Raw genomic sequence first — 26,530 nt, forward strand, 5'->3', positions numbered from 1 at the left:
ACCAAGCTTCACCCCCACCTCTGTCCATAACAGTAAAAACCATATTAAAAAAAAAAAAAAGGAAAGCAGAGTTGCTTACCTGTAACAGGTGTTCTCCTAGGACAAGCAGGATGGTAGTCCTTACACGAGTGACATCATCGGATGGAGCCCGGCACAGAACTTTGATCTCAAAGATTCTAGAACTTTCAGCATGCCCTACTGAGCATGCGCAGCTGTAATCATCGCCCTGCCCCCTAGGCAGAGCTCCTCAGTCCATGATATAGTGGGACCAAGACTATGGCATGTTCTACCAGTAGATTTAAGATTACAAGCAGAACTCAAAACGTTTAAAAAGGCGCTTAAAACCTGGCTATTTGAGAAGGCTTATACGATAGTTAATGGATAAACTTTTAACTACCACAGTTTTACAGCTTAATTTTTATGTCTATGCTTTTTACTTATTTTATTGGCTATTAACTGTTTTGTATGATGAAGAAGCTTTGTATCATTTTTATTTTTTATGTCTTTTATTACAGCTGTTTAATGATTAATATTTCATTTTATGCTTATTTATATTTTTATTGGATGTTCTTTGTATGAAATGTTTGTAAACCGTTGAGACGGCTAGACTAAACAATGGTATATAAAAACCTAATAAATAAATACATACATACATACAAGGAGAAACCAACTCCTAGGGGAGACGGGAGGGTTTCAAGAGGACTATAGGAAAATTGATTCTTACCTACTCATTTCCGTTCCTGTTATACCACAGATCAGTCCAGACTAGTGGCTTTATGCATCCCTACCAGCAGATGAACAAAACTTTGAGGCACTGCTACATAAATGTGTCAACTGCAGTCCCCTCAGTACTGACCTGTACCCAAGCCAAGTTTAACTAACATCCCTTGTACTAGGGTGAATCAGAAAACCCCTTAGGGTTGGATACCCCAGAGCTGGAGGCTAATCTACTCCCATAAGCAACCGCTTAATTCAACACAAACTGAACAGATTAACTGATATTAAAATTCTTTTAAAAAAATCAAGAAAGGCAGCAATACCAGAGCGGGTCTCTGGACTGATCTGTGGATTTACAGGAATGAAAATTAGCAGGTAAGAACCAATGTTCCTTTCCTGAACATACCCAGATCAGTCCAGACCAGTGGGATGTACCAAAGCCACCCTATACTGGGCGGGAACCCAAAAGACCTGCTCTCAACACACTTTCACTGGAAGTAGTATCCTCCTGCATGCGAACATCCAATCGGTAGTGCTTGATTAAAGTATGGAAGTGAGGACAACACCGTGGGCCCTACAGATCTCCTATGGAGACACCAACTGAAACTCAGCCCAAGAGGCCACCTGAGCTCTAGTTGAATGAGCTTCCAAACCAGTTGGAACGGGCCGTCCCTTACACATATAGGCCGAGCAAATAGCTTCCTTCAACAAATGAGCCCAAGTAGATTTAGAAGCTCTCTCTCCTTTCATGGAGCCACCGTACAAGACGAACAGGTGGTCCAAGCGATGGAAGGAATTAGTGACCTTCAGCTAACATAACAGAGTGTGACGCACATCCAAACAATGGAGATCTCTACCCACCACTGAATTCCTGGGCCAGTCCAGAAACCCTGGCAATTCCACTGTCTGTTTCACACGAAAGGCAGAAACCACCTTAGGCAAAAAAAAAAAAGGGGGTACCGTGCGCAAGGACACACTGTCATCGGAAATAAGCAAGAAAGGATCGCGACAAGATAAAGCCTGAAGTTCCGAGATCCACCTGGCAGAACAAATAGCTACCAGGAAAACCACCTTCAATGTCAGATCCTTCAAAGAAGCTCGTCCCAAAGGCTCAAACGTGCCTCACAGAAAACCCACAAGACTAAAATTAGATTCCAATCTGGGCACATCTTCGAATATGCTTTACCCCCTTTAGGAATCGGATGACATGGGGGGGGAGGGGGGGGTAGTGAAAGACTTACCCTGCGCCCCTGAGGCAACCCAAGGCCGAAACCTGTATGCAGAGCGAACTGTAGGCTAACCCCTTGGACAAGCCCAATTGAAGAAAGGACAAAATATGCAGAACCGTTGCCAACAAATGATCCAGGCCTTGCTGTAAGCACCAGGTCTCAAAAACTTTCCACACCCTGATGTAGGCCATGGAAGTAGCAGGTCTTCTAGCCTAGAGAAGGGTGGTAATAACCGGCTCTGAATACCCCTTCATTCTCAAGCATCGCTTCACGAAAGCCAAGCCACGAAACAAAAGTGATCCTGCCAATCCGAAAAGATGGGCCCCTGTCACATCAGCCCTGGCAGATGAGCCAGATGAAGAGGACCGTCCACTGCCGGATACACTAGATATGCAAAGCAAGGACATCATGGCCATTCTGGCGTCACGAGCACCACTGTTGCTGGATGCGCCTCTATACGTCACAATACTCGTCCTATAAGAGGCCACGGTGGAAACAAAGGTCCACGGAACCAGATCCAACGTTGAAGCCATGGACCCCAGAACCTGTAAATAATCCCATACTCTGGGAAGCAGAAGACATAAGAGCCGAATCACTTGTGACTGAAGTTTGAGACTCTGTCCGCCATTAGGTACACTCGGCCCACCTGGGTGTCAAAGCGGGCTCCTAAATATTCCAGGAACTGGAATGGAACCAGGTGACTCTTTGCCAATTTGATGACCTACCCCAGAGAACAGAGAGTGGTCATCACGTGCTGTAGAGAACGATCACACTCCTCCGTCTTTGCCCGGATCAGCCAGTCATCCAGATATGGATGCACCAGAATGCCTTCCCGGTGCAAGGCAGCTATCACCACCACCATCTCTTTCATGAAGGTCTGGGACGCCATGGTCAACCCAAAAGGAAGAGCTGGCCCAACACCTTGAAGTGCAAGAATTTCTGATGATCCTTTCGAATGGGAATATGCAGATAAGTATTTGTAAGGTCCAACGAAGCCAGGAATTCATCTTTGCGGACTGCCGCAATTACTGTCTGTAACGTCTCCATCTGGAAACATGGCACTCGCAAACTTAAGTTTACCTTCTGCAAATCTAAGATGGGATGGAAGGTGCCCTCCTTTGGTACCACAAAATAGATGGGGTACCTTCCCTGTCCCTGCTCGCTTGGTGGCACTGGAACTATAGCCTCTAGGTGTATTAACCTTTGTAGAGTTCACTTCACCATCTCCTTTTTGCTTCGAGAAGTGCAGAGGGACTTCAGAAAGGACTCCCTGAGCAGACACAAAAATTCTAAAGGTATAACCGTCTCTTATAACCTCTAGAACCCATTGTTCCGAAGTAATCTTGGCTCACTCCTTGTAAAACTGGGACAGTCTGCCCCCTACCGCTTCCGATGAGAAGCGGGCCAGATTAGCTTCATTGGGAAGACTTACTGCTTCTGGTCTCATGACTAGAGCCACATCTGGAGGACCTGACGGTGCCCCAAAAGGACTGCTGTCAAACTGGACGACTGCCTGGATCCCAAAGAGATAGACCCCCTGTCGGACCGAAACCTCCTTGAATCCTGAAAACATGACTGGGACGGGAAAATCTTATTGGTCTTATCTTCTGGCAGTCTGCTTCCCTAGACCAGCTGATGAAGTCCCCATGGGACTTCATCAGCTGGTCTAGGTCCTCCCCAAAGAGTAGTTTCCCCTTGAAAGGAAGATTGCATAGCTGAGTCTTTGACCACATATCCACCAATCAATTGCGCAGCCACAGAAGATGGCACCCAGCCACTGCCAAGACCATATTTCTGGCCGACGTACACACCGGGTCATACAAGGCATCCGTCACATAAGCCACCCTGGCCTCTAACCGGGCCACTTGAACTGGGGAGAACACCCCCAATGAGGCCTGCTCCTGTGTAGTGGCATCATCCTCCGAGTCATCAAGATCCCTGGGGTCAACCCTGCACCTGCGGCACGGGATCCCAGGGGCAAGTGCCCATGTCTTGAGACTCTGGAGCCAACCTAGGTCTCTTGACCGGCCCTGGTCTCCTCTCCAAGGAAGCCCTCTCCTCCTGCATTCCCCCGAGCCAAAAAGGCCTTGTGCACCAAAAGAATAAACTTGGGGGGGGGGGGGGGAACCCTGCGAGCCCTCCATCCCCGCATCGGGGAGACCTGACTCTATACCTCCTCTGTCCTCCTGGACATCTTCTGGCTCCTGTCCCGCAAGAGAAAGCAGTGGAGGGAGTCCATCGGGGTCACGGCCAGCTGGGGTTTCCCACTTGTCATACCCCTTGGAAGGAGGCACCGAAGTAACACCCCTTTTAAACCTGCCACTATCACCAAGGCACGGGCAGCCTTCCTGGACTTTGGAGTCTTGAAGGAAGATCCCTCTCTTCCCGATGCACAACCAGTGCAGATGGAGTGCGTATTCAAGTGGGCAGGCAAGAGCCCACAGGTCCTGCAGGCCTCCATCTGAGGTTTATCAGCCATGACGCCTGTGCTGAAGTCAGGCCTAGTGCACCGCTGTGAGAAGGCCCCACCCACATGACAGCTGCTGGCAAGATGCGCAATTGCGTCGAAAAGCCAGCATGCAGGAAAGTTAGAAGTAGGCCTGAAATCCGCATGAACGTCTCGGTATGCAGCACAAGTTTCCCCCACTGGGGAAAAACTAAACACGGTCTCTCACTCTCTCCTGTGAGTTGCTGGGAACCCCGCCTGGCCGCCCACCTCTGCACTGCTGCATGATCCAAGTTTCCTGACCCTTTGTCTCTTGTTGCTTTTTTTTTTTTTTTTTTTTAAACAAAAACAAAAAAACAAATCAGCTCACAGAAAGATCAAGCGAAAAACAAAGAGTACTTCCCTATATGGAGCCAGCAGTACATAGGAGAGGTCTTCAGGGTACCCAGTACACTGCCTATCAAGGTCCCAGGAACAGTGGGCCACAGCAGCCAGGGGTATCCAACCCCTCGGTTGCCCGGCTCAATCTGAGGGACAGCCTAGAAAAAAATGGAACCTAGCACCTTGGGAAGCAAAAGTCCATACTACATTTTCCAAGTCTCCACTCTGTCAGGACTGCAGGTATGCACCTCTACCATCTGCTGGAGACAGAGAAATACTGAGGGGATTGCAGATGGCACTCTCAGTGCCTCAAAGTTTTGTTCTCTGCCTCCATCTGCCGGTAGGGCTGCAAAAACCTACTGATCTGGATTGATCTAGATATGTTAAGGAACATCCTACTGTCCTAGGAGAACACTTGTTACAGGTAAACAACTCTGCTTTCTTCTAGGACAAGCAGGATGGTAGTCCTCACACATGGGTGAATACCAAGCTACAGGCTGTCCGAGCAGGACTAAGTGGTAAACCGCACAGTGCTGGAGTACTACCTCAGTCGTTTGCATGTGAGGCAGCCAACCCACCAGGCTGGAGAAGAGTTAGGTTCTACAAAGCCAAGAAAAAGACAGACAGAAGTCCCCATGTATAGCAGGGATGTCTGAAGTAGGGGTGTCATGCGAATGCAAACAGAAGCAACTACGCATCATGGAAGACAGTACAAGCAGGAATTCTTACAAAAACAGTGGATCTGGATCCTCCTGCATACTCCAGACCTGTCAGCACTGTGGAAAAAAGGAAAACAGATAGAGCAAAGAGAGGACAAAAGTACAAAAACCTGCAGGAGCAGTTTTTTTGTTTTGGAACAGACTGTTGGGTTCTCACCTGGGCAGCCTACAATGAAGCCGGCAGACAGAAAGAATAAACTACATGAAAGAAAAGCTGCAGCTCTAGAAAAAAATCACTTACAAAACTGTAAGAAGAGAGCAAACATGAATATTGTGAAAAATTTTCTAATAAAACAGAGCATGAGCTCCACAACCTCGAGACGACAGCTCTGCGGAAAATAAGAGACTGAGGGACTCTGCCTAGGGGACAGGGTGATGACTATAGCTGCACATGCTCAGTAGGGCATGCTGAAAGCTCTAGAATCTTTGAGATCAAAGCTCCTTGCTGGGCTCCATCTGATGACGTCACCCATGTGCGAGGACTACCATCCTGCTTGTCCTAGGAGCACAAATATTTCAGAACAGCCAAAGAATAAATCATCCAGTAATGCAAAACTTCCATAACTTTTTAAGTATTTTCACAAAACCCAATAAAATATTTAAAAAACAGCCAACACATCAAATATCACCCACAAATTAAAACTAGTAAAACGTCTTCTGCCTGCATACCTGATCTTTTCATGGCCAGTCACCCTGAGAATGTTGTGGAATGGGGGGGGAGCAGAGGACGGCCACACAAACTTTATCCTATCCTCTCACAGAGGTTAATTCTCTCAAACATTCCCCACACATGCACGTGCAGGAAGGCAGGCACTCATTTTCAGCTGCAGTGGCCACTGCAAGATAGGTACCGCAGCAGCCCGAGTTGCTTCTCTGGCCCCCGCGGGACGGGCTCCATGGCAGCCCAGCCAAACCTTTTTGGAGCTTTGCAGCCTTGCCACATGGGCTGCTTCCTCCTCCTTGCTGGTAGCGCCAATATTGTCATTCAGGTGTTGGAAGCCAAGGAGAAAGTGGCTAGAGGCACTGCAAAGCCTCTCTCGTCCAGGAGCAGCTAGAGTAAGTGAGGGGCTCACAGCAGCATCGCGAAGGGGCGGTGTGGTGGTAAGGTCATAATGTGCTGTCCCAGCTGCCACCAATGAGGCTTCTCTGGTGGAAAATGGGGGGGGGGGGGGGGGCATGGCCCCTGCGTGCCTTCCTGTTCTGACACCTATGGATTGTGAGCCCTCTGGGGTTAGAAAATTCTTACGATATCTGAATGTAATCTGCTTTGAAGAGGCTAAAATGTGTAATATAAACCAAATTGCATAAAAATGACAAAAATATTAATCCCTCATCTACTAAGTCTTAAGACATCAAAAGCATATCCTTTCATTTCAACCAGTCAAGGAATAGCTAGGGGTGATGGGCTTAAAACTGTGATCTAGCATTCCAGTCACAAGCCCTGCCTATAAACCAGTGTTTTTCCATGAGCAAAGTTAATCAGATTACATAGGCAATATGTATACGTGATCAAGGCAATTTATAATCTACGAGGCTGACAACAGTGGCTTTGGCTTTTTGCAGAAACTTCAGATTGTCCTTTTGCCTTGGAACACATGCTCCACTGGTGGATTTAAAAACCAAAGAGCACCTAGGTATCAAGTATGCCCAGAAATGTTTAAACCCAAAGCTAATTATGTAGGTATCATATATGAAGCAGAAGATTATGAAGAGACACTCGTCAGCATACTGTTGACTTACCTTTCTAAAGCACTGTAGGCGCCTGTAGCTGATCCTGGGTTGATGTAGAATTTGTTCTCATGTTCAAATGCCTCAAATTTCTGTGTATGTCCTGAGATAAGAATGTCCACATCCAGCTGCCTCTGTAGCAAAGCCAGACTGGCCATGTCACCCCAAGGAATAACTTGATGCCCATGGATTAAACCAATTTTAAACTGGCCAACAGTGACGACTTTCTGTTCTGGGTAATTCAGATTCTAGAAGGAAGATTCAATGCATATTGTTCAAGATTTGCAGAAATGAGGTTCTGCAGCTTAAGTATTATAGAAGCTTCAAAGCATTCATCTCATCCTGGAAAGCATGATGTAAAATTTAAAATTTTTTCCATGAATCCATTCCAGACATTAAACAGCAATTTGTGGCACTGCAGCTTTGCGAGTTATCTTGTATTGCTGTGCTACTCAAACTATGACATGCAGTTTGATGCTTATGTGACTCAAAGAGTGACGAAACAGTCACGTAAACGCAGCTTTCTTTATTAACATTAAGGATAAACACTGCTCGATTCTGCAATGTTTCTTCCCAATTGCATATCCTATTCCCTCTTGTATTGTTCCCATCCTCCTGTTCTTATCGCACATTTTTACACATGATAAAATACAAGCTCTTAATTACTACCATGTTAAAGATATCAGTTGATGTCTTCCAATGTTGATATAGTATAGCATAATCTTTGGTTTACCCTATTGTTTTTCATGTCATCCCTCCTGCTATTCATTAGCATAACTAAACTGTTTATTATTTAATAAGTTGTTCCTATTCAGTTCCGAGTTTGATGTAAAGCCTGTTGCTAATTTTACAGTTCCATGTAAACCGATGTGATGTCCCCCTACTAATGTCTGTATATAAACATTTTCAAATAAAGTGTTTTAAAAATCCTTGTGAGTAAAAGAACCACAGTGGTACAGTGCTATGTACACTGATAGCATAAGTACTGATCTGTTTTTGTTTTAAATCTGTATTTTCCAACTGATGATACAAGCAAATAGCAATACATACATATATACATACAAATATATATGTATGTGAGTCTGGCAAACTATTTCTTCATGAAATTTTGAGTATAGATGAAAAGAAGCTTCATATAAAAGTCTATACGAATATAATCACACATTGAGTTTCCCTATTTTCACTTTCCAATTAAAAAAAGAGTCTATCAAATTATGAATTTGCTCTGAGCTTTCAGCAATAATCTTTCAAAAAAGACTGACTATACATTAACAAAATCAGGGGATTTTTTTCTCTACATAGGAGGTCAGTCTTTCCATAGAAAGAACATACAAATACACATTCAGTCCAAAGATCCACAGAGGATTTATTTGGGTCGTTCCAGAATTTAGCTACTGTTCTCCTCTCTAGCTGTTGCCAAGAAATAAGCAATTAAAATACCTCTCTTCAATCTACATGTCTCTGGAAGTGGAGCACCTAATACCACAACCAAAACGATCTACTGGGAACAAAACTGGGGACTAAATTGACAGAAATCAAAATGCTGGGCAAAAGTAGTATTGGATACAAATATCAACTTATCTGCTCTTCAAATTATATAAGACACATTGAAGATAAAAGGAAATGCAAACAGATGAAAGCATGGAGAAAAGATATTGGAAAAAAGTATGGACTCCTAGAGAGTAGTAAGATGTCTGAGGGTAGATAAAGGGGGGGGGGGGGGGGAGGATTTGAAATCCTTTATAGATGGCATCTGAGTTCTAATAGAATTAAAGAGAGTGTTTTTCAGATAGGGGTTGGAGGTGGTGTGGAGCACAAGGAAAGTTTTTCCGTATTTGGAGAGTCTAAATGCTAGTTGGATAATATGGAATATACAATGAAAAAGTCCTGGATAGGAAATACTTAGAATAAAAAAACAAACACAAAAACAAAGAAACTTTCCCTAATCACTGAACCCAAAGGGGTCTTCTCCCTTTTGGAAATTTATCATGATATTCAGACAAGCACGCACCATAGTTATTTGAGATAAGTGTGTTTTCACTATAATTTCACAAAATGGAAAAATAAGGCAGGAAGGAGGAGGCATAGACCGATGATAAAATCGATATTCAGGCATTGAAAAAACATTGCAGTAAATATTGCAGCATTAATTAAGCCTGTAGATATGATGGCCATGCCTTCTCCATTTAAATATTTCTTGATTTAAGATATACTGATTGGACTACTTTGGGTTCAATGATTAGGGAAGGTTTCTTTGGTTTTTTTGATTATATGAAATAATTGCCATTTCTGCATCTTCTTTTTATTAAAATAAATTTCAAGCTGGTGAATTGTGCCGGTGGGGGGGGGGGGGGGGGGGGGAAGCACTGGAAAATAGATCATAAACTACAGATTGAGAATATCTAGCATTGTATGTAGTCCATTTCTATGATTGAATATAATATGATGTCACAGTTGGTATATATGCTTTGTGTTTCAATAAAAACTTAATTACATACACACACTGGAATAGTTTTCTATATAAATAATTGTTCCCTTGTCATAAAGCTGAGCCAATTCTACTCCTGATTTCACCCAAGCATTAACATTTTTTCTTGAGAATATAGCTGAGAAATCCCATACCAGTGCTGAAGAAGATAACATAGCCAAAAACTAACCCACTCCTCTCTGAAATACTTCTGTAGACTTAGACCATCAATTTCTCCTTTTTTAGCTGGATATCCATCCACTGTACCTCCAAGCTGCAATGCGCTATCTTTTGAAATCTGGTAAAGCTACCCCTTTATATTTTAACGTCACAAGTATCTGTCAAACAAATTATAGGACTATTCCACATCCATATAAACTTGGAAATTTTATTTAGGTCATTAAATAATTTTGTCTGGGGCATCAGATGGAAGCTTCTCAAGAAAAAAATGAATGCATTGCGAGATCAGCATAGAGGAGTGCTAGCCGGGTGAGTTTTGAATACCGTGGGCAGGCACATGAGGAGCAGCAGCAGAACAAGCTTCCCTTTTTGCTACCTGTTCCTGTTTTGGGTTTGTGTGAATGGGAGCTTGCCTGGCCGTGGAGGTGTCCATGAATAGTAGCGCGTGTGCTATGAGAGCGAGAGCGACTGCCTGGCGGGCTGGGGGTGTGTGAATGGGAGCTTGCATGTGTACATATGTATGGAAGTGGGCGCGGGAGCCTGCATGAGAGAGAGTCTGTGTGTGAGTATGAAGGAGGAAGGAAAGAAGACTGAATAAGAAACCCTGAAAAAGGAAAAGAGACAAGGGGGAAAAAATACTGGGACCAATGATTAGAAAAATAAGATCAGACAACAAAAGTAAAAAAAATTATTTTTGCCTTTCACCGATTGGAATATACCATCTTTGGGAATGTCATTTCTTATATATTTGATTTTTGCTTTTTCTTCAGTATTCTAGTGCTCAGAGTCTGGTTTCTCAGGCTTTCCATTTCAGTTTTGTTTGCATGTTTGATAAGGGTCTGTCTGTTTTGTGCATCTGTGACAGAAATGCAGTATTTTGGCTAGCATATAGTTTCTCTGAGGGCATTTGTAGCAGTTTGGTTTGTTCTGTTTGCCCATTAGGTAGTGTATTAGTGTTCTAGGGCCTGGTTTAATGTTTGCCTTGCTTCCTTTTCATAGATAAGGTTGCTGCTATTTGAATCTTGAGTTACTGCTGTTATGGTATGATAAAGTTTTATTTCTTTATTTGCAGGGTTTGTGTTACTTCACAAAGTGTTTAGCAGTGAAGGGAATATATGTTTTGCTATCATTGAGGTGACACCGGAATTTGAATTTTTTTTTTGTATGTCCTAGTTCTGTTCTGCACCTGTTGCAAATCTTTATGATGATTATTACTGTTTTATTGTAGTTTTATGCATTTTAGGAAAGAGGATTCATAAAAGAATATACTGATATGTTTTATTACATGATTGGATCGGATGTTTCTGAAGTGTTCTTCATTTATTTTTTACATGATATTGTGTATTTATAAACTTCAATAAATATAAAATAAGTTAATATAAATAAGGCATTTTTAATGTGGCAAGTGCTTGAAGTAACAGAATTAAAATATTTTAAAATTTCACTCATGCATGATGGCTGTTGCGAAATCCACTGTAGGGTGGATGCTAAGACATTATTTAATCAATAAGAGTACAATTAGTAGGGCCTAGATCTGTATGTCTACTGCCCACCCATGTTAACTTTGCCCCCCCCCCCCCCAAAAAAAAAAATTCAGTTCTGGCTATACCACTGGGCTGAAGAAGAACAGAGAGAGGCTGGGGCCGCCGGCAGAGCTCAGGCCAGCAACAGCTGAAGAACAGATAGAGGCCCCACGTGAGAGAGGGCGTGTGTGTGTGGTGAAGGATGCCATCCCATTCTTCGCCTCAGGCAGCAGCTTGCCTTGAGCTGCCCCTGACTGATGCTATCCTCCCTACCCAGGATATATAATAAGGCTGCCAAATCCTTAAATCTGTTTTGATCTTAGATACCAAAGGGGTCTAATTTCTATCATATAGCTTAATTTTCCCAGAATCTTTACTCCAATCACATTATAGCTTGAAAGTCTAACTTCATAGAAAGACAAGTTTGCTTACTGTAAACTGATTTCCATAGATAGAATGAATTAGCCATGCTATTTGGATGACGTCACCGACAGCGCACTCTAGCCGACATCTTCTCCAAGGTTGAAAAGTTTGGATGTTCTGTGCAGTACTTCCCACGCGCAGTACATCACTTTTTTCAGTTAGTAAAAAAAGCTAGAAGGCAGCGGCCATGGTATATGGGAACAGAAAAATATGTCCAGGGAGGTGGAAGGGAACGCATGGCTAATTCATCCTATCTATGAAATCCACAGTTTACAGTAGGCAAACTTGTCTTTTTCCGTCAATAAGCATGCTGAATAAGCCCTGCTATTTGGTAGTCCCAAATAGGAACAAAAAAAAAAAAAAAAAAAGATATGGAATAGTGGTGATGGTTTATTTTCATCTGTTATACCATACTTTTCTTTTCACCCCCCCCCTTTGTTTTTTTTTTTTAACACACTCCCCAGTGGACATAGTTTTCTGATCTAGCACACTGGATAATACTGCCCGCCCTAGTCCGCTACCTACGGCTGTTAAATGATCCAGGCAGCAGTGCGCAATAAAAGTGTGGACTTGGGAGCAAGTAGCAGCACTACATATATCCTCTATAGGAACATTTTGAAGATGCGTTGTAGAAGCTATGGCTTGCACCTGATGTACTGAAACTCGTCTTGACAGGGTATTTTGTGATGAATTATGACAGAATTGAATACAGTTTGCAATCCAGTTAGATATAGTCCTCTTGGAGACTGCAACCCCCAGTGAGTTCAGGTTAAATGATACTAACAATTGAAAACGATAGTCAATGTGGCAGAGTCCTTTGCTATAGTAAGCCAATGTTCTCTTATAGTCTAACGTATGGAGTAAAGATTCTCTCTTGTTGGCATGAGGCCTGGGAAAGAATATTAGAAATGTAATGTCCTGATTAATGTGAAAGGCTGACACCACTTTGGGTAGGAATTTAGGATGAGTCTGGAGAAATACCTTGTCGTGGTAAAACTGAAAATAAGAAGAAAAATGAATCAAAGCTTGTAGTTCACTTATTCTTCGGGCTGAAGTTATTGCTACTAGAAAAACCACCTTCCAAGTGAGATATTTCAAATGAGGAGACTGTAGCGGTTCAAAGGGAGCTTTCATTAGGGTTGATAAGACTACATTCAGATCTCAGGGAACTAGAGGTTTACGGACTGGTGGATCAAGATTTAAAAAGTCCTTTTATGAAATGAGATATTAAGAGGATGAGAGGCTATTGAGGAGTCATTATGTCTCATGATAAGCAGCTATAACGCTTAGGTGTACTCTGTCTGATGAAGTAGCTAAACCTGATTTGGAGAGGTGAAGCAAGTAACAGGATTTCTCTAGGTGCCAAGGAAAATGGAGAAACGCCTTGAGTTTGACACCATTTGGCATATCTCTTCCGCTTGAAGGAGTAGTTACATCTGGTTGATGGCTTTCTTACTGCTACTGCCCTTTTGATCTCACATTCAACATCCAGGCCATCAGGGGGAGGGAGGAGTGAAAGGATGAAGAAGAGAGCCCTCCTCTTGAGTTAAGAGATGTGGGTCCTGACAGATACAAGAGTTCACTTTCGGAGTACTGTATTAGATAAGCGAACTAGGGCTGTCTCGGCCATACAGGTGCTATGAGAATCATGCGAGCTTGGTCCCAAATCAATTTCTGAACGGTTCTTGAGATTAGAGGAATTGGAGGAAAGGCATAAAGACGACCCCAAGACCATGACATCAGGAAAGCATCCTGTTTGTTCCTGAGACTGCTTGGGCATACTGAGCAAAATCGACAAACTTTCTGATTCTGTTCTGTTGTGAAAAGGTTTATCCAAGGACAACCCCACTGTCAAAAAATCTGATTTGCTACCAATTTGTTGAATGACCATTTGTGGGGATGAAAAATTCTGCTGAGGCAATCGGCTACTGTGTTCTCTATCCCTGTTAAGTAAGTTGCCCTCAACACTACTGAGTTGTTGAGAGCCCACTCCCAAATCCAAACCGTTTCGCTGCAAAGAATCCAGGAACCTGACCTGCCTTGTTTATGTAAAACATAGCCACCTGATTGTCGGTATGAATCAAAGCATAACCTTGCAATAGATGCGTAAAGGCTATTACAGCATCTCTCATAGCTCTGAGTTCTAGAAGACTTATTTGATACATTCCCTCGGCTTGTGACCATTGACCTTGGGTCTTGTAATGTAGGAGATACGCTCCCCCAACCTTGTGTGGAGGCATCTGTGGTGAAGACTAGAGTGTGGGCTGGATCCTGAAGAGAAGCTCCCACTGTCATCACCTCTAGATTCAACCACCATCGAATGTCCTTCACCATGGATTCCAACAAGGTCACTATAGTGGACACTAGTTGAAGATATTGAACCCATTACGCTTTTAATCCCCATTGAAGGTGCCGCATGTGTAGGTGAGTATGGGGAAACTACATGGATGGCAGCCACCAAGAGACCCAGCAGAATTAGAACCTAGTGGGCAGTGACGTGATTTTAGAAGTAAGTCTGTACATAGATGAATTCAGTCAACTCTTTGCTGGGGAAGGAATGCACAAGATTTTATGGAATCTACTCTGGTTCTTATGAATTGTAGAATCTGAGTCTGTTTGAGTACAGATTTCTTGTAGTTAACAAACCTAGAGACTCTAGACACAAGATTGTTATCTCCAGTTGATGAAATAAGGAAATCTGGTCAGGAGAAACTATTAGCCAATCGCCCAGGTAAGGGAATATCCGAATCCCTTGACGTCTTGGATGAGCTACTGCCACAGCCAGGCATTTGATGAAGACGCAGGGAGCCGAGGAAAGACCAAAGGGCAGAACCATGTACCGGTAGTGTCTTGGAGTTCATCTGGAAGCACAGGAACTGCCAGAAGGAGGGATGTATTGGAATATAGGTGTATGCCTCCTTGAGGTCCAGTGAACACATCCAATCGTTCTTCTGTATGAATAGTAGAACTACTTGAGGGATGTCATCTTGAATTTCTCTTTCCGGAGGTACTTGTTTAGGGAATGAAGGTCCAGTATAGGGGAGAGTCCCCTTGAGCGTTTCGGAATGAGGAAGTATTGGGAATATCATCTTGAAATTGATCTTGTGCTTGGGAACCAACTGGATTGCTCATTGCTGGAGCAAAATCTGTATCTCTTGTTCTAGAAGAGCTAGATGAAAGTATCCTTCATTGCGGCAGTGTGGAAAGGGGAGGGCAGGAAATGAAATTTAGATGATCACCCTTGCAAACTATCTGAAGTACCAGTGATCTATGGCGATTCTCCTCCATTCTGAGAAATGACTGAATTCTCCCTGCTACTGGGAGACCTGGTTGCGGCTGACATCTTCAGAAAAATGGAGGAGGTTTTTGAACAGAGGTCTAGGATGGATTTGTTGCTTTCTGTCCCTTTGGCGAGGTCTAGTTTGAGCAAATTGAGGCTGAGCGCGTGGATTATAGCTGAATTGTTGGAGATCTGTATGGTAGGAAACTCTTGTATGATTTTTTTTGGTAGTAGAATGGCTTTCGCTGGTAAAAACATCTTGCCGACATTTGAGAATCTAAGGTTCCTGAGAGGGACTTAATTGCTACATTTTTCTCCTTTAATTGGGCCACCGTATCCCTGAATTTGTTATCAAATAAGTTGTCCCCTATGCAAGGAAGATTAGACAGTTTTCATGGACATCTTTCCCTAATAGTGCTAGAACAGAGTTATGCTATGCGCCAAGCAGCGATGGCAGTGGCGGAAGTCCTGGAAGACATTTCAAAGGACTCGTATACCGTTCTGAGCAAGTGGCATAGACCTTCCTCCATGTCATAGAATGGTTGAGGCATTATCAGCTAGACTGTTGCTGAACAAAGAAAGGGTTTTAATAAATGAAAGGACTTGCAGAGGTACTGAACTATATAAAATTGATGCTGCTGTATACGCGAAGTTAGCATTGCACTTTGAAAGGTCTTTTTGGCATACTCCGAGGATTCTGTGGTCCTTTATTGGGGGGCGAGGATGAACAGAGCCTAGTTTTCTTTGTTTGCTTCATTGCTGATTCCACAACCCCGAATGCACGGGGAAGCTGAACGACTCTGTAGGTAGTAGATTTTTATAATCTGAGCTTCAAATCAAGTTTCCTGGAAACAGGACGAATGGACTTAGGTGATTCCCATGTTCTTGAGAGAATGGAGTCCAATAATTTGTGAGATGGAAGAGCTCATGATTCAGCTAGAACATCTAGTATTTTCAGAATTCTGAATATCTGCTCTCCAAGGTCAGGTAATTTTCGGACCTCCACTCCCAGGAATTTGCCTAGCTTTTCTACAAATTGAGAGAAATTGAGGTCCTCTGGTGGAGAGGAGAGGTCAGGAAGCTCTTCTGGTGGATCCGATTGTATACTAGTTGAGGTATCCGGGGAACGGTCACACAGGGAACTGGAGGCATTGACTGAGGGGGAATGATGCTCTGTGACATGGGTTTCATCTGGAGGAGGAGATGAAGTAAATTCGGGGAAGCTGGCTAGCGGTGCATCCCCAACTGGACCTGGAACATGAGGAGGTGACACCTGCGGGTGCAAGGTGGAGAAAGAGTTTGTTATAATTGCCTCCTGTGAAAAAGACACTGTCACATCTTCAAGAAGTTTCAGATGTTGTGGTCTCATTTGAGAAGACTGGGAGATTGATTTTCACCGGCATAGAGCTGCAGTTAAAATCTCTGAAGACGACTGAGGCACCCAAGAAACATGCTACTGTGTAGGAAGAAAGCTCTTCTTGGAGAATAAATCTGTTTAGATGAGAGCGAGAAGATAATCCCGAACACTGATCAGTTGCCCTGCGAAGAGCCCGAACTAATAGAAAGAAGCTTTGGAGGAGATACCCAAGGAGGGTGGGATAGTATGTCTCATATGGGATCCATACTGTATTGAGACCAAGATGGTGATCTTATTTGTCCAATGGCTCTGGACCTGCTGATGCTGACTGATACGAGAACTCCTTTCCTTTAGACAACGCATGCATCTTACGTTTTCTGTGTATCAAAACAGCACTGTGTAGACTGTGAGAATGCGTTGATGCGCAGAATGTCAAGTTTGCACTTATGAATCAATCTTCGTGGGGCACGATGCAGTCTGCGTCAAGATACAATGCTTTGGTTTCTTACTGGAAAGTCTGCACCGATGCGTCCTGCCCCAAGATCATAGCGGCGCGCTTTGCATCTGTCACCTTTTTTTTTTTTTTTACTCCTACATAGAGGTATCGCACTCTTAAGAGGGCGCCTTGCATCTGTCAGCACAGCCGGTGCATGTGTCGGGACCATGCGGGCCATGAGCCAGAGATCCAGATTTTACCTTTTTTGGTGCCAGTTTGACTTCAGGCGTCCGTAACTTTTTCCTCTATGGCTCCACTGATGAAGCATGTCTGGCTACATCATGAGACTTTGATTTTGGGCCCAGGGAGGATTGAAAATCCCGGATTGGGCGCATAGCTTCCTGAGGTCGATGAAGTTCCTTCTCAGTCCCAGAGGCTGGCAATTTTACAGTGACTACATGACACTTAGTCATGGTCTGGGCCAAGACAAATATAGCAATAATTATGATTGTCAGTTATGGACATAATGTGTCCACACTGATAATACTTAAAGCCTGTTTTTGTTTTTTTTTTTAAAGATGTCATGTTAGCACTTAAAAGTGCTGTTTGGGTTTTGCTACTGCGAGGAGAAAACCTTTGAAGAGAGATTGAGAAAAATGTCTGGGCCTGAGCGCAGAAAAAAACAAACTGAAGAGAGTGATGACGCGCTGCACATGGGAAGTGCCGCACAGGTGCAGCACATCAAAACTTCAATCTTGGAGAATATGTCCGCTAGCGTGTGCAGTCTGAAGTCATCCAAATAGAAGGCCTAATTCAGCCTGCTTATCAACGGAAAAAAATAATTGTTGCTTTTATTCATCATGCTAAAAGCAAAATATCAACATACAGTCTTAAGTTTTTCTTTTACCAACTTTAAGTTCATAACTTTCCCCATCTGCCTTTTATATTCAAATGGCACCCATATTTTATGTAACTACATTAATACTGTACTAATGTATATGGAGAAATTACTACTTACCTGATAATTTCCTTTCCTTTAATGAAGGGTAGGTCAACCCCAATGAGTGGTTATGCATCTCTGCCAGCAAATGGAGACGGAATTAAAGCTGATGTCACAACCATATAGTCCCACCCTGACAGCCCGCCAGAATTCTCTGGAAAAGCCAAATTGTAGACAATCTGATTATACCTGAACATTATTATCCACAGGCAAACATTCATGTTTCTCAACCAACAGGAACACTGAACTCAGTCAAAGAAATGAACATATCTAGCAAACTAAGGGCTAGAGAAGTCACCAGTTGACAACAAAGAGCAGGGATCATACTCTGCATAGCTCGCCGTAAGAAAGGCTAACCACAAATTTAAACATCGACAGCTGAGGGCGCGTCTGGGATTGGTCTAACCCTTCACTAAAGGAAAGGAAATCAAGTAGTAATTTCTCCTTTTTCAGTGATCGGGTAAGTCAATCTCAGTAAGTGGGATGTGCCAAAGCTAATCTCGGAAAGGGTAGGAGGCTGCCAGTGGTCCAATCAATACCGCCCACGAAAAGGTGTCCTCCCTAGCCATAACATCAAAGCAGTAATGCTTGGGGAAGGAGAGCAAAGATGACCAGGTTGCTGCTTGGCAAATTTCAACAAGCGGCAAATGAAGTTTCACCCACAAAACCGCCTTAGCCCTAGTAGAATGCAGTCTAATCTGTCTTGGTAAGGCAACGTCAGCAGCCACCCAGGCTGTCATAATGACTTCCTTAACCTAGCAGGCAATCATTGCTCGCATCGCTGGTGCTCCCTGCTCACAAAGACAACAAGAGAGGGGGAGGAACAAATTATTTGTGTTCCCCGGAGTATCAGGCTTACAGCAATCGTGTGAATACCTTGGTACTCAGTCGTCCAGCAATATACCCACACTTTATATATGCCACCATGGAGCATGAATAGGCGACCAGACTTCTGAACAGCCTTAATTACCTAACACCGCCATAAAGGATGCTTGACAATGAAGGAACGCAAAAGGCAGTACTCATCTTCATCTCTGCCCCCTGTCCAAGGAAAGTAGAGAAGTGGACTGATTCAAATGAAACTCCAAAACCACTTTAGGCAAAAAGAGGACACCGTCCGAAGTTGAACCGCACCCAGAGAAGGTTCATGACAGGAAAGAACCTGAAGCTCAGGGACCCAACATGCCAATTAGATTACTACCAGAAAACCTGTCTTCAAAGTAAGCAGCCACAAGGAAAGAGCATGCAGCAGTAGAAGAGTCGAACCCACCAAAAACTCGAGGACCAAGTTAAGGTCCCATAGAGGCACCAGAAGCCGCAACAGGGAGTGAAGATGTTTAACTCCCTGAAAGAAACAGGACACATCAGGATGGGAAAACAAAGGTCCTCCAAAGACTCTTCCCCTATAAAAAGCCAGGGCTGCAGCTTGACCTTCAAGGTGCAAAGGGCCAAACTATTAAGCAAGTCATTCTATAAAAGTTCCAAAATCAAAGGAATATCCACCTTGAACCGTTAAGTACATCACTGAGAATACCAGGCCTCCAGACCCTCCAAATTCTAACCTAGGTTAGAAAAGTAGAAAATTTCCAGGCACAAAGAAAAGGGGAAGTTTCAGAAGTCAAAAAAACCCTGCTTCAACCACCGAACCCTTTCAATGGCCAAACTGTAAGACAGAATTGACACGGATCATCTTGAGGAATGAGCCCCTGATGTAAAGGTCTGTACGAGACGATAGCCCAAAAGGACTGTCCTCCAGAAGTCTCTGAAGATCAGCATACTATGACCTTCAAACCCAGTCCGGAACCAGTAAAAGAATGGTGTTGGTTTGACCATTAAACCTACTGCACCAGACTGCTTATCAGAGGCCAGGTGGAAACGCATACAGCAGGACGCCGCGTGGCCACTCTTGAAAAATAGCATTGATGCCCATTGCTTTTCGGTCCCGACTGAAGTATGGAACCTTCGTGTACTTGAAGCTCGCCAACAGGGGGAGAGGGCTAAAGCCTTCATCGCCGAGCCTCTCTCGGCTTGCAACCACTATTGGAAATTATAGTTCACGACAGTCAAGGCTATCAGACTGAGGGCACTCTACTGAGGGAGGGACCACACGGTATCACCTCAGGAAGCAAGTTGTGCTATACAGACATCTTGTCTTTCTATTATCTCCTTTCGATTCTTCTTTTTTTTTTTTTTTTTTTTTTTTTACTCACAGGCAATCCCCCGAAGGGAAATGCATGTCCACCATCTGCTGGAGTCGGAGAAAACTGGCAAACTCGATGTCTGGGCGGGACCTTATGGCTGTGACATCAGCTTTTGCTCGGTCTCCATCTGCTGGCAGAGGTACATAATCACTCGTTGGGACTGATTTACCTAAACGCTAAGGAAGTGTAATTAATAAACAAACAGATTTAAACATAAAATATGGGTGCCTGCTTAAGATTAAAGGTTAAAGTATCTGCCTTTCCCAAATTAAATTTTATAATGACATCTTTCCGAAATCTTTAAATCATTTGCATCCAAGTGGTTGACACTAGGGACACTGTTAGACATAAAATATCTGTATTTCACATTCCAGTCCTCCACCTAAGATTCTCATTTTTCTTTGGGGGGGAATCTGCAATTTGCACTGCCAAGGGTTCAATAACCAAAATCAACCACCATAGGTGAAAGGACAACCCTTTCTTCTCCCTATTTTTAATTCAGATTTTGAGGATAAATACTTCATTAAACATCCACCTTAGGCCTCCTTACCTTCTATAATCGAAGTCACAGTTCCCTAAAGCTTCCTCCAAAAAGGTCTGCATTACTCTCAGAAAATACTGATTATTCAGAGCTCTCTCACAATGCAGTTCTCTTTGGCTATCTTGAAGCAGTAGCATTAAATATGCTTCTGATGAGAGAAAGCCAGGCCCTGCATATTCACTATCCCTACTGAGTTATTTACTGAACAATGTATAGAGTACAATACAGTACAATACTATTTTAAGCATGTATTAAGATATTTGGGGAGAAAAGCCCCTTAAGTTGCTAAGAAGCCAGTGTACTAAGCAGAGAAAAACTGAGATTTAGTACATGTTATTTGTGTTCTTTTAAACAGAATATATATGCAAATAAGCCTGATAGAAATTTAGCCTATTTTTCTTATTGAAGTGTAATTAAAGTTATTGTAAAACTGGCTTTACAAAGCAAATTTCATGCATAGCTTTACTATATGGTAACAGTTAATCAGCTGATTTGCAAAATTTAGCATTGCAGTGATTATTAAAATACAAGTTTTGCAAGCATAAATCTACGTGCAAAACTTTACTATTTGCAAAGCCGAAAAATGTCAAAGGGGGAATAGCCTCCCTGAAACTCAAAAACTTATCTTTTTTGGGCAAGCTTTTCAGTAATATAAGGAAAGGCATTTTTAAGTACTTTACACATACGGAGATGCATTGATTTTTGTTTCAGACAATATATAGTTGTACTGTTGTTAAGAGTACTTGTTTTTATTTGTATCTATGTATGTTACTATGTAAGTCGCTAAGAATTCTGGATAATGTGGCCTACAAATGTTACAAGTCCGCTTTGTGCACTAAAATGGCAAACAGTGTGCACTATCACACATCATGCGCACAATTTGCCATACAAAACAGACTCTGAACTTTTTCTCAGCTTAGCACAGCCTCCATTTCTATTATATTTTATGGAACTATTTGCACTTGCATGCCACATACTAAATCAAAGCAAATGATCAATCATTCTTTTTTTTTGCAGAACAGATATCACCACCTCATCGAAGTCCCCTCTGACAATGTGAACATCTCCAGCCAAGGTCTTCAGATAGTCATAGCTCTCCTTGGTGCAGAGGTTTCCGGTGCAGAGAATATGTTGAATCTTTCCAGGCACCAGCAGTTTTTTGAACTTTGCTGGCAGACTGTTGCACCGATGCGGGATATGGAGGTCTCCTAATACTAACACCAACTTATCAGGTACACAGATACATAAAAAAAGAATATATATATTAGCAAAGTCTACTGTAAAACTGAAAAACATCATCTTAATGCAACAATTCCTGCTAGTACTTAGCTAGCTGTATGTGTCACTATCCACTATGCCTACAGTGATCATAGAGCTTCATGGTCAAGGGGAAAACCTGCTTTTAATCCAATGCAATCAAAGAGATGCAATTCTACTTTCCCAAGTGAGTTCCCTAAGAAAAGCAGGACTACATCTCCCTGCATGCAATGCAGTAAGATCAGGACTAGCTCAGTTTGTCCCCCTGGACATGGAGTTATATGGTCACCCAAGGCATACAGCATTATAAAAGATTTATATCTTTGAATACTCAGGAAATAAAAAAGGAAGGTAAAAATATCTAGTGTGTACGTTTTATTCTTTCCCTTGCTACAACTTGTTCCACAAGTAGAAACAAGAGCTAAATCACAAAGTAACCTAGTGCAAAGGTGGATATAAAATACTCTGGTAGTTCATCTGTGGTGCAGCTGCTTTCTGACTGGCAGCATCTCAGTTGAAACTAATGGCTGAAGCAGAATGCGGTACTGATCTTTAATAAGCTTCCTTTTAGTAGAAAGATTTTTAAAGTGCATTTTGTTATTACATAATGCTGTACACACTGAAATATTCAGACTAACAGAAAATATTTCAATCAATGAAGACTGGAACTTTGATCAGAAAAACACACATTAAAGAATTACTCTAGATACTTTTTTATCATGAGGAAAACCTGCTAACATCTAGGTTATGCTCATTTGTTTAAGAATTCCTAAATAAGGATGTTATCAGTGTTTTTATCTTGCCATCTTCTTCTTAACTGAGCAAACTGAATAAAGGTTGTAGAGCCTGACTTTGAAGTAAATGTTATTTAGAGAAAAAAAAATCATGCAGCAAAGTCAGTATGAGAAGTTAGATTTTATTATACAATACAAGCAAATAGAATGTTAGGAATTATTAGGAAGGGAATGGGAATGGTTAATAGAATGGAAAATGTCATAATGCCTCTATATCGCTCCATGGTGAGACCACACCTTGAATACTGTGTACAATTCTGGTCGCCGCATCTCAAAAATGATATAGTTGCGATGAAGAAGGTACAGAGAAGGGCAACCAAAATGATAAAGGGGATGGAACAGCTTCCCTATGAGGATAGGCTGAAGAGATTAGGGCTGTTCAGCTTGGAGAAGAGACGGCTGAGGGGGGATATGATAGAGGTCTTTAAGATCATGAGAGGTCTTGAACGAGTAGATGTGACTCGGTTATTTTCACTTTCGAATAATAGAAGGACTAGGGGGCATTCCCTGAAGTTAGCAAGTAGCACATTTAAGACTAATCGGAGAAAATTCTTTTTCACTCAACGCACAATAAAGCTCTGGAATTTGTTGCCAGAGGATGTGGATAGTGCAGTTAGTGTAGCTGGGTTCAAAAAAGGTTTGGATAAGTTCTTGGAGGAGAAGTCCATTAATGGCTATTAATCAATTTTACTTAGGGAATAGCCACTGCTATTAATTGAATCAGTAGCATGGGATCTTCTTAGTGTTTGGGTAATTGCCAGGTTCTTGTGGCCTGGTTTTGGCCTCTGTTGGAAACAGGATACTGGGCTTGATGGACCCTTGGTCTGACCCAGCATCGCAATTTCTTATGTTCATGAAAGAAGTGCAGAGCAAAGAAAGGGTTGTAGCATTAGATTAGAATAAACTGATTTTAATGACATTTCATGATTCAAACCAACCTTTGTGAAACTAAAATAGCAGCACAGCATGTGCATGAATTGACAGTGGCTTCATCTCTTGGCTGTATTTCTTTATTGCATGATGTAGGGTTTTGTTTTGGTTTTTTTGTACGTTTAACTTCATGCTTTGGCCATGGTGAAAATGCCTTCATGTCTCCAATAGGGGTTATGTGACTGGGTGATTAAACACCCTGCCCCCTCCCCCAAATTATGAAGGTTCTCAACCTCAGTCAAAAAATAAAGGCCAAGAAGGAAACTTCTTTGGTTCATGCTTTTCCTAATCGTAGTACTTTAGCCAAAACAGAGGCCATACGTGGACATACTGAAAACGCCTTGCACTCAGTTAATCTGAACAGCTGACAGTAGAAAAAATATTAAAAATAAAAACTGGAGATTTTGTGCATGCAAGATCATGTTCAATTTGGTTTCTCTCATCACAGTTTAGAACTTTTACAAGGACGGCAACTTTTAAAGAGGCACGCGGGGATACAAGCACATGCGTTCGTCAGCCCAAGCCCAGGGAAGTGGTCATTTTATAACATACGTGCATATATGTTGCATAAGTGGGGCAATTTTAAAGGCATGTGCGTTGACAATTACCAATTTTCCCAGTTCATTCTCAGTTCGCCCAGCTAAGGAATAGGACTTCCAGACCCCCTAGTTTAGCCTCCATTCTCTGTTAGCCCCCACCCTTAAAACCCCACTGATGTGCCTATTTATCTTTATGTTACAACTTAGATGTCTTCCATAGAAGTAAACTTATGTGAAGGAGGGCCCAGCACGTGCCCATGCGTGTAAGTATTTACGTGCTAATTTCAAGGTGAACTCCAGGCCCAGATCGAAGATAGCTGCTTCCTGAAGCAAGTGCGCGCATCTGCGTCCTTTTTGCCTGGCTCAAGTTTATGTTTTGTACAATGCCGCATTCAGCCCATAAATGGAGGGTTAAGGAGAAGACCTTCTCCGCGGTCTCAGGTCCTATGGACACATCCTACGAGGGATCCGATCGGGTGAGGCACATATGATGGAGGAAGCCGGAATGTAGTCACTGGCTTCTCCACCAGACCTGTCTGTATCTCTGTCACCGATCTGTGGGGCTCCACCGGCAAATCCAGCGGCCACCAGGGATCAGGTAGCCTTATCGGAGGAGCCGTTTGCCGGAAGTGCTGACAACCTCCTTAATCGAGCGGGCTTGGGACTCCCCGAAGAAGATCGAGGACTAGCTGGAGCAGGCCCCATTTGGAGTATAGCAGACTCATCCAAGGAGGATTCTGATCAGGTTGTTATGATATCGAGGTGTTTGGTGGATTCTCAGGGGCAACAGTGATGGTATCTCCTACGGGGAGGAGCCCCATAGGGAACTGAAGCACCGGGTTAGACTCAGATGCACAAACACAGAGAATATATTGTATTATACAGCTTTTGTGTATATTATACAGCTTTTGTGGTCCACCAGAGGTGGCAGTAGAGAGTACATTAGATAGCAACAGTCTGTAATCCTCGGCAGAGGAGACCCGTTTCACAATGGTGGTGTAGGGCCCGATGCAGATGAGCAGCAAGGAGCTGTAGATGGACAGACTAGGAGAAGTTGTACTCACTCTCTATAGCTGATAGGTAGAGTTCCAGCAGGTTGAAGAATTGGAAGCAGGCAGCAGGATAGACACACAGGCCCTCGAGGAGCGAGTACCTGTATGTAGGATAGGCACCTGGAAATAAGCAAAGGGCCCCCGAGGAGCAGGTACCCAGGTTAGTAGAACCCCGGAGGGTGAAGGTGGCTTCCAGCAGAGTAGAAGCGGCAGAGCAGCTTCAGACCGGAGCGAATCCAATCTGTTGCTAACTCGGCGAGAGTCAGCAAATGGGCAACCTTTTGAATACGGAAGCAGTGACGTCACTCGAGGGGGACGCCCCCGAGGTTCGCGCCAACACTGCTACAAGACGTGAGGCGTGTGCGCCCGCCCTAGGAGGCCTCAGGTCAACATGGCGGGACGCCGCACCAGAGCTGCTCCAGGGAATCCAGAGGGTGCGGCAAGGAGACACTACGGACGCCATTCTCCCGAGGCTGGTGGAGAAGGCTGAAATAGAGGTGAGGCATGTCGGGCGAAGCCGTCTGAGACCGGACGCAACATTGTATCAGTTTCTACCCCAGTATTAAGACTTTTGTAAAATCTCAACACCCACTCCGGAGAGTCCCAAGTTAATTACTTTGGATACTATCTGGGATGCATCTGTAAATCTGGCATCATCTATGACTCTGCAACTTAACCCTATAATTGATATTCAACATTTATTAACTTTAAGGTTATGTCTTTGGAAAAAATCTCAAAGAATTGGAAGTAGTGAAACAAGAAATGCTTAATTTTAATCCACCCCAAGAACTATTGATTAAAGAAAACCAGTTATTCCAAAATAACGTTGAGAATCTAGAAATGTTCTGGGTGGGATGAATTTACACTTTATTAATTTTCCTAAACTTCCTCATTTATCTGCCAAGGAAATGTTTAAGAAATATTTTGTGGCAGTATTGAAAGTTCCTGAGATGGCAGTACCTCCTGTATCTAAATTATATTATTTACCAGCCTTTAAAAGAAGTGAGAATCTAGGGTCATCACAGGGAATGGATCTCATAACTCCAACACTGAATGTGTCTCAGCTGTTGGAAACCTCAGACAGTGCTCTGGTATACCGGCTACAATGGTGGTCTCTTTTGCATTTGATATGGATTGGGACTGGGTTTTGAGACTGTATTTCAAACAAACATCACTCTGAAGTTCTTTTATCACCCGATTATAAGAATATATCCAGATGTATCGAGGTCTACGCCAAAAAAAACAAAACACAAGACTTTTTTTATACTTAGGTCTAAGGCATTATAGATTGGAGCCTCTTTTGCACTGCAATTCCCTTGTAAATGTTGTA

General features: G+C 43.0%; 1 protein-coding gene across 5 annotated transcripts in view; it reads right to left on the reverse strand.

The window, feature by feature from the left end:
• VPS29 (VPS29 retromer complex component) overlaps positions 1–26,530 on the reverse strand; it is a 35,043-nt gene that overhangs the window by 1,069 nt on the left and 7,444 nt on the right. For all 5 annotated transcript variants that reach the window (XM_029572049.1, XM_029572048.1, XM_029572046.1 and 2 more), the window contains 2 exons: positions 21,661–21,852; positions 7,233–7,468 (listed from right to left, as the gene is read on the reverse strand). In XM_029572049.1, the coding sequence (XP_029427909.1) occupies positions 7,233–7,468; positions 21,661–21,852 (428 nt within the window). The remainder of the gene's footprint in view (positions 1–7,232; positions 7,469–21,660; positions 21,853–26,530) is intronic.

Source organism: Rhinatrema bivittatum, chromosome 11, assembly GCF_901001135.1.
Source record: "Rhinatrema bivittatum chromosome 11, aRhiBiv1.1, whole genome shotgun sequence".
In the NCBI taxonomy this organism is placed as follows: Eukaryota; Metazoa; Chordata; class Amphibia; order Gymnophiona; family Rhinatrematidae; genus Rhinatrema; species Rhinatrema bivittatum.